At 40.7% G+C, this 9,337-nt stretch overlaps 1 protein-coding gene across 1 annotated transcript in view; it reads left to right on the forward strand.

The window, feature by feature from the left end:
* Positions 1–9,231: 9,231 nt before the first annotated feature.
* RBPJ (recombination signal binding protein for immunoglobulin kappa J region) overlaps positions 9,232–9,337 on the forward strand; it is a 138,508-nt gene continuing 138,402 nt past the window's right edge. Inside the window, exon 1 of the mRNA XM_074541829.1 lies at positions 9,232–9,307. Within this exon, the coding sequence (XP_074397930.1) occupies positions 9,294–9,307 (14 nt within the window). The 5' untranslated portion in view covers positions 9,232–9,293. The remainder of the gene's footprint in view (positions 9,308–9,337) is intronic.

Raw genomic sequence — 9,337 nt, forward strand, 5'->3', positions numbered from 1 at the left:
GAAGATACCTTGGCTGCCTGCCAGGTGTGTCCCCCTGGCCATTCTTACTCCTGCTCCTCCAGTGGACATGGGGAGAAAACAGAGTAACAGAGCTCGTGGGTCTGGATAAACACAAGGACATTTCTTACCAGTTACTTTTGTAGGCAAAACAGAGTCAACTTGGATAAAATTAATGTAGCTAAGTAAGTAGAATTATGACACATAACATTTTAAAGGTCATTGCAGGATGCTGTATGCTTTGAAAAATGTATGGGCAGAGTCTTATTCCTAATGTTAGCAGATGTTTGTCATCTTTTTGGATGTCACACACTTCTGTTGGGACAACAGATGAAAGACTCCATGTTTACAGTGTTACTTCCCAAACTGCCATTCTGCTACTTGCTATTCTATTTCTACCTGTCTTTGTCATTACTCTCCTACTCAGACACACCTCTCCTCCTATGATTCAGTTTTTATTTAGTCTTCTATTATCACTCTAAGCATTAGGATACTTTCTGTTTGCCCGCTGGGAAAATGTGGCCATGTTTGATTCCTTTGGGTTCTCAGGTCATTTTGCATGATGGTTGGAGCCAGAGTGAGTGTACCCATTCAGTGTAGGGATCATAGATTGGTTTGGGTTGGAAGGCACCTTAAAGCTCATCTAGTTCTGATGCCTTGAGAGGCTGCCTGGAATAGAGGCTAGGCAGAGTTAAAGGAATAAAGTAGGTATTTATTAAAAGGTCTTCAAAGGATACACCTTGGGCAGTAAAAGAGCCTGGCTGTTGTTCCACCCAAGATGGATGCCTGGTCTGAGTTTTCACACTTTTAGAAGTTTTGGTGCATTTACATATTGGGGTTAGTTGTCCAATTACACATTCAAGTTATGAAGTCCCATCCTCCCAAATTGCTTTCTTCAGTTCGCTGTTGTTTAAACTTTTTGGGCCCGAAGCTGCAATGGTGTCCTTGGTTCTCAGGCTGGAAAAGTATTGTTCTGCCTAACTAAACTGTGAAGAGAACTTGTAACACTTTATATGAAGTTCAGAGTTATACTAAGTCAGTACAGAATCTGGAAAATACAAAAGCTAAACCTTAGAGCATTGGATCCAACCCTGCTGCCATGAGCTGGGACACCTTCCATTAGACCAGGCTGCCCAGGGCCCCATGCAGCTTGGCTTTAGAACACTTCCAGGCATCCACAGCTTCTCAGAGCTACCTGTTCCAGTGCCTCATCACCCTCACAGTGAAGAACTTCATATCTCATCTACACCTACCCTCTTTCAGTCTGAAATTTCATTATATGGGACAGTGCAACATTGTCACACAGCTAATTCAGTGTTTGCTGTGAAAAGAAGAATAGAGCTGAAAAAGAAGTTTTTATAATTTAAACCTTTCTTCAGTGAGACTGCAGAAATCAGGGAGCCTTAGATTTTTAGTTTTCTTGAACAAAACATTAATGAATGAGACCATTTCAGCAAAGTTCTTTCATCTAAAATACCTCCTCAGTGAAAATAAAACATTGCTGAAATGCAGATACTCCATCTATAACTGTCAAGCTGCAAACCAAAGATTTTCCAGCAAATGTGGGAATTTCTCCATTATGCACCTTCTGTCACTTGGTGACACAAATGCTTAAAAATCATATATCATGGTAGTGTGGAACCATCAGTATAAATGATGTGACAGAGAATGTGAAATTACTTAGTTTGGGGTTAAGAGATAAGACAATCTCTGCTACTCATTTACTTTGTGAAGTTGAGCAATTTGCTGAGTCTGGATCTTGCCTAGAAAAATGTTGGATGGCTTCTGAGCAGTGGCTGCTGGTGGCAGGTACTGAGCTTTTTGCCTTCATATTACCTAAATTTTGCAAAACATTTGAGTACCTGAAGTCAGTTATTTGGCATTTATGGAACTAAACATGTTTGTTGGTCATGATCACTAATTCCTTCTGGAGCAGAAAAGCTTGGTAAGTTTTGTAATTGCCAATTTGTACAGAATTTCCATCAGTTTATATCAGTTGAGCACTACTGAAGTGAATCTAAACTCTAAAAATAGTGTACATTGGTATTAATGAGCATTACTTCCCATTCATGTTCCACCTGATGAAGTGGGCTGATGGACCATGGCTTTAAAGCATTGGGATAGTGAATGTCTTTTTCAGATTTTTGCTATTCTGTCTGCATAAAACTGTGAAGCCAACAAGGTACGTACTCCAACAATTATCCAGAATTTACACTGAAATGTTCTGATTGCTCTGGCATGTGCCAGTTGCCTGGAGACTTGCCCAAAAATCCTGTGTTAGGTTCTAGTCCTGCAGCTGCCTTTGAGACAATGCTTTGTTCTGCTCATGGATGCTTGACATAAGCCCCTTCTTTCAGGAATCAGTGATAAGTGAAGTTCAATGTAGTGAACTCTGCTCTCCAGGACTCTTACCTTGCTCTGGAAGTAAGAGTTCTTTACTACTTTCATAACCTCCAACTACTATTAATTTGGTGATTGGGAGGGAATAGGCCTGCATTCTGCAGAGCAACTGAATTTGCTAGTTTGGGCCAAGTTGTTCTGATTGTTTTGATAAAAATGCCTTCTTAGAATGTTTTTAAAGCAGTTATCTCTACCCTGTTACATGAATGCATTTTGCTTATTTATTATAGCTGGATGGTGAACAGCAAATAAATACACCTCCATCCCTTGAAGGACTGAAGGAAAGTTTTAAACAGTGGTTTAACATCCCAAGAGAAATTGGTTGTACTAGGTTTTGGTCTGTTGCATGCCGATGTTTTGAAATTATTAAATCTTGTACCATAAAGAGCAAATCTAGCATTTTAGTCTAAACACAGCTTTGTTTTGAAGCACTGCAGATTGTTGACAATGTAATGAAACCTTCAAGTACAAACACATGAGAAGGAGTAAATATGGCAAAAGATATGGGCAAATTGCCAGATTATGCACATGTGGGAGTAGGAACAATCTCAGTAAATGAGTATCATATTCAGCAAGAAAAATCCCACAGGATGTTGAAAAAATCAAGTGGGATTTTTCTTGCTGAATATTGTAATTATTGCTTGAGATTATTCCAAATGATGGGAGGGGATTTTTTATCTGTGATACTCAAAGCACATCAAATAGCTCACAGTTATCATGAATTGTACTCTATGTATGCCCTCCTATGAAAAAACAGCCCAGAAGAAGCAGTTCTCATGTTTTGCTCTTTTCTAAACCAAATTAAAGCATGTGTTTTCCCTTCTTGCAGTCTAGCAATAATTAACTACTCATTTTCTTTCTATTGTGTACATTCCTACTGACCTTCATGTTAACATGCAGATGCAGCAGTAAATGAAAAGCTGTATTGGCTTTTTCTGTTGTGCCACACAACCCAAAAAGTATGTTTGCTTGTGGAAGGAAAATATTCTCCAGCTTCTTAGAAAGTGCTGTGGAATATACACTGTTTCTGTGTGGACAATTTGCAAGAGGTGAGAGCAAAACACAAAGTTCAGGTCAAAGCTTAGGTCGGACTGTGGTCCGAGGTCTCTCTCTCCATCGTGCAGATTGTGTGGGCCTTGCAGGAAAAATGGTGCCGTGTTTAAGGCACTGCCTTGGAAAATAGGACTGTTGTAGTCAGTTCCATATTCCACCACGCTTTTGTCTGGCAGCAGGTAAGTAATTTGAGCTTCAGTTCCATCTGTAAAATAGCCATAGGTAGTGATCCCCTTCTTTGCAATTGAAGGTAAATACAGAAGTGTGGGGTTTTTTGATGCTCTAGAGAACATTTCTTGTCTGAGAAGTTTTCTTCAAGGTTAGGGAAAATTGGTCTGAATTTGTGTGAGAATCAGATATTTCGGTTCCAGAAATTTAAAATGTTTTCAAGAATCTTTTCTAAAAGAAAATAACAATGAAATTTCCCAGATCTTCATACTGCTGACATACTATGTTCTGAGAATAGAAATTTTATATTTTGGGAGGCAAACAGAAAACTCATCTGTTTTTCACAATACTAATATTTTGGAAGAACTGAAAATATGAGTGAGTTGAAATTCAACCCAATGTGAGTGTTTTGTACAGATATACAAAAAAAAAGCAGAAAATTGGTCAGCTTATTTTGGTGGCCCAGCTGCCTCAGCAATTTTTTGAGATTCAGCAATTTTCAATATTTTGAGTTGCTATTTCCCTTGTTTTCTGTAACAATGGGTACTCCCTTCTGACTTTGGCATGCCAAAAAAAGCAACTGTAATCCTTCCAAGAGTTACAGGTGCTAAGTGGAGGAGATTGGGGCACAGTGAAAGGAGATGAGAAAGAACTTGAGATACTGCTGGGAAGAGTGTTCCTCCTGTAGCCCCAGAGGAGCACTTGGAAGTGGAGTGGTGGATATGAAGAGGAGACACCATGCAGTTGAGGGGGAGCATGAGGAACACGGGACATAAATCCATTGGCGTATACAGCCATTGTGGGCTCTGCAGCTCACAGAGCAAATTGGGACACCTCTTGACCTCTTTTCTGTTTCCTCCCCAGCAGATTGGAAGTAAACCTTTATAAAGAAAGTTCCTAGGCAAGACAAAGTTGTAATGAGAAGAGAGCATCTGAGGAGGAATTGTATAGCTGTCCTTTGCTCTAGCTTACCTTAAGAGGGCAAACATCACATCCACACATTCATTTGTGTGGAAAGGACCTCATGCTGCAAAGTGTCTTTCAGGCCACAGGTTGCAGGGAAGGTGCCTCCTCTCAGCTTCTTTCCATAATTCAGAAGGATGAGTATCAGCAATGCCAGTCAAGGTTGGGGAAGAAGGTGTTCCCTTTGTTTCAGGAATTCCTGTGGGAGGAGTTCTCCAACCCACAAGTGGATGGCTCAGGTGCAATGTAGGAATGTATTCTTCCACTCTGAATGAAGAGAAACCACTATGGATATAACCAGAAGTATTTGCTCCCTTATCTATTCTACATGCATTTTTGGGTGCCAGTGATTGTGGAAGCCAGCTCTAGACCCATAACTCCTCACATCTACAGAAATGAGGAAGGTTCATACAAGAACTGTAACTTGTGTCATTTCTGGATGAACAGTACCATTAGGAGTCCTCTGAAGCCTGGAAAGCAGCTAATCTTAGTATCCTCACTGTCTGCTTCTGTCTTCCTCTGGTTTTTGCAGTTATCCTGTGAGTGGCTGATGTGGGCTTGCTGGATGTTCCATATAACAAATTTCTTATGGTTCAATCCAAAATCCCATGTCCCGCCTAAAAACTTTTGGGACATTTCTATTCTTTGCATGTTCTGTATGTTTTTAATATGGGTTGTGTGATTTTGTGGCCTGTGTGCCTACCTCTCTGTGCTTCTGCATCAAAGCAACAATGCCAGTAACACCACGAAATGAAGGAGCCTGTAAGCAGCTGTGAGGATCTGAGTGACACATTCCCATACATGAACTCTGGCAGTCCTAGCAATATGTCTCAGAGTTCCTCCTGCTTGCTTTCAGTTGGTAAGCTTTTGGTTCATTGCAAAAACTTGCTATTCCTTATTGCACTCAGCAGTTACATTTTGTCCCATAGCTACTATTCCAGCTACTCTTTTGCTCTGACGTTGCCTGTCAAGTTGTTTAATCAGAAAATTTCATTAGTATACTTTGATTTTTGTGCCAAACAGTTATGTTAAATTTGTCCTGGGACAGTCTTTTGAGGAATGCCACCAGTAAAATCCATCCAGGCCAATGACTTTCTGTTTGTCATTTCTGCTTTTAGCTACTTTCATGTTTGGCTCACAGTTCTTGCAGCTACTAATTGTTTCCCATGTGACATCATTCCAAATGCTTTGCAAAAGTCTACAGGGAATATATCCCCTGAATTTTTGTCAGGTTGAAAAGCTGGTTACCTGATTAGGTAATACAAGTAATACTTTGACATATTCTACTTTGGGACATTTCACTGTCCCCACTTTTCTTTATGTCACAGTTTGCTATGATTCTTGTGTACTTTTCTGGAAAGAAAAACAGGTAGACAGATGTTTTCCAAGGAAGTACCTGGATATTCTCATACTCCATCTGTTTGAATGCATTGTGATGCACATAAATTTAACCATTCTGTTAGAAATACCTAAACATTGGAGAGTGACCTGCCTCCCCAGTCCAGGCAGGAAGGAGAGATGCTTGCTGCTATCAGTTTATTTCAAAAGCTCAGGAGTTACTAATCATCCTGTCCTTTGTCACTGATTATTGACTCATAAGAACCAGGCTTGGCTAATAGAAAATTGCTGTAAATACTACAAGAGCACAAGGATGGATTTATTTAGTCAGAAAAACCATCGCTCATCAGACTTGAAGAAGAGGAAAGGCAGTGGTCAAGTCCAATTGACAAAATGTGGTTAAGTGAATTGTCACATCTGCATTCATTAGCAAAATTATTTAGGGGGGTGCAAAAGCGTTCACACCCAGTTCTGGTTTCCACAGGTCATTGGGTGCCTGTTGCTTAGAAAGGCTCTGACAAGGCAGGCATGCCAACCTGATAATGACTGCTGTGAAGAGCATAAGAAGTTTCCCTTTGCTTCAATTCTTTGGAGTCACAGAAGAGACACAGATAAAGGTAAAAATATAATTTTTCAATTGTGCCACCAGTTTTAGTTGTGTGATGCAGATGGCACTTTGTGATTCATTTGTGAAGTGTCACTTCCTTTGGGAGCTACTTGGATTATGATCTGTATGCCCTGTTGGATCCTAGAAACTCTAAAGATGTCTTTATCCCATTTCATGCCCTATTTACCACCAGTCACTCTGCCCAGCTTTTTTCAGGAATATTCCTGTGATGGCATGGTCTAGCTAAAATTCAGAAGACCAAAAGATGTTTTGTTTGTGTTATTTTCTGTCTTCCAAGATAAAATAAGTTGGCATGCAACTTTCTGTTGAAACTACTATGAATCTTCACAACCAAGTTCTAATTCTGGCCCTAAATCTATGGAAAGTTTCTCATCTAGATGATTTTTCCACCTATGTTTGCAGGCAGACAGTTCCAGTACCAGAAGTGTCCGTGTTAAGTGGTCTGCTGGTAGTACAGAAATGCATAACCACAAACCAGTTTCATTCCAAAGAGACATTTAGGACTGCCTTGCTTAGGAGCATGGCTCTTAGGGCAAATATCTACAACAGATAGGAGGCTTCAACCACTAAATTCTTTCAGGAGTCAGCAATTTTGTCTCCTCTGCAGTTTTTGAGATAAATCAAGGAAAAAATTGTAGTTCCTACTTACAGTATAGCAATCATCTTCACTCTGTCCTGAAATAGATCCTAAGCAGGGCTATCAGATCCCAACTATCTGAAAATAACTTCTGGAATTTTCAGGACTGTGTTCTGGGTAAATAGCATCCTTTGAAATGAAGAACTTATGAAATTGTACCTCTAATGTATACAAAAAGTATGATAATATTTATGTCTGCTTTGTTAATTTTACCTGGATGGACATATGAGTCTTACCCTCTGCTCTCTAGTGTTAGTTGATGTGTTGACTATCCTGTTACCATTAAACTTTTCTTCCTGAAACACAGCAGGGGACAGCCCTTAAAATCATCTGCATATTCCAAGTACATATTCTTTATGGACAGCTTCTTCTGAATATTTCTGTGTTGAATGCTAGCTGTTATGTTGAAAGTTTTCCTCATCATTCTAATGGCTTGTATCTTTGTAGAAAACATCACAGTGATACCTCATATACAATAAGGAATACATACACTTATATTTGCAGATTCTGGATATCTGGGGAAATATTATGTTTAGTACAATAGTTGCTGTATATTTGCTGTTGTAGAAAATGGCAGGGAGCTTCTGAAGAGGAATTACGCACAGGAAAGGATATCCTTGCCTCAAAGTGAAAGCACAATCCCACAAGTCTTCTCTGAATGTTAGGCATCTGTCCAGTGCTTTTCCACTGTGTTTGCATTGCATTGATCACAAGAGTCATCAAAAATCTTTGCCAGGATTTTGTTAATTCTAATTGAACCCCCAGTCCCAAATCTGAGGTCTTTCCATTGTTTCTTCACAGATGTGCTGTCTCAATAGCAGTCATATCACAAAATCACAGATTATCCACTGGAAATGACACTTGGAGGTCATCTAATCCAATTGCCTGCTCAAAGCAGGGCTAACTCCAGAGTCAGATCAAGGTGCTAAGGATTATTTGGTGTGAAGGTGTCTCAGGATTATGTGCTGTCTTGCAGCTAGTTTCTCAAGTTTAGGTAAATCAGTTCACAAGATCATTATCTCTGGGAGCACTGCAGAATCATTACCTACTTGTCTGAAGTGTAGGTGGAACTATCATCATGTGTGCTGGTGCAAAGCTTGTTAGAATATACCAGGGACTATGGTATTGATATCTGTGGACTTAACATGCCTGCCCTGGAGAAAAAAAACATTCTTACAGTGATTCAAGAATTCACCTTTGTCCCTTTTCTGTGCAGTATTTAGATGACATAATAAAAATTGCTAGAATAAGTCTCCGTTCTCTCTTGAGGGCACCAACACTGGGGTCTGCATGCCAGTGCTGGATTCATCTGTCTTGCCAGGAGGCTCCATTCAGCCTGCAGTGTTTTTAAGGAAGTCGAAGGTCATAGTGAAGTCTCAGGGCCTGTTCAATGAACATTCTCATTCAAAGCAAGAAAATCTAGAGAGCTCTATTTGCTTTTCCCACTGCAGATGAAGGAATGAGCTCCTAGTGAAAGTATGGATGGAACAGGCTTTCAAAGAGGTGTTTAGAGAGGGGAAGTGAGGAGCTATTTCTGGGTGAACTGGTCAGTCATACTCCCTTTTGAAGGCTCACTGACAGAAGGGCTTTGGCAGTGGGAAGGCAACCATGCAGTGGGGCATGAGTGGTAGTCACATCTCTCTGCACCCAGCAAAGCAAGAGCCACGTGTTTGTGCAAGATCACCAGCAAAAGAAGGGGGCTGCTCAGCCCAGTCCAGTCCACAGCAAGAAGAGAATCATCCCTCCAGTACACCTCAAACAGTCCACACCATCTATTGCTCTCCAGCCTAGTCAGCGTTTCTAGTTCTCTAAAGGAGGGCTACTAACATTTGGAAAGTCTCTGCACACAAGGTCTTTCCAAACACTCCTCTCTCATTTCCCTTGGGCTGGAAATCATTTCAGATGTGCCAGCTGGTGCTCAGCCCCTGGGCTGATTCCAGCACCTGTGCCTAGTTTTATGTCCAAGTGAGCTGGCTGTGCCTGTGGGATATTACAGCGTGGCCTGATGCAGGTGGTGCTTGGAAAGTGCTGCCTGACTTCTGCCAGGAGGAGCAAAGCAACAGCGTCTGACCTGAGTGGTGGCAAAGCAGTGATTTCCAGTTCCTTCTGATGTTTGTTTCTTGGTGAGTGAGTGGCATTTTTAAGAATATTTT

This window comes from Zonotrichia albicollis, chromosome 5, assembly GCF_047830755.1.
Source record: "Zonotrichia albicollis isolate bZonAlb1 chromosome 5, bZonAlb1.hap1, whole genome shotgun sequence".
In the NCBI taxonomy this organism is placed as follows: Eukaryota; Metazoa; Chordata; class Aves; order Passeriformes; family Passerellidae; genus Zonotrichia; species Zonotrichia albicollis.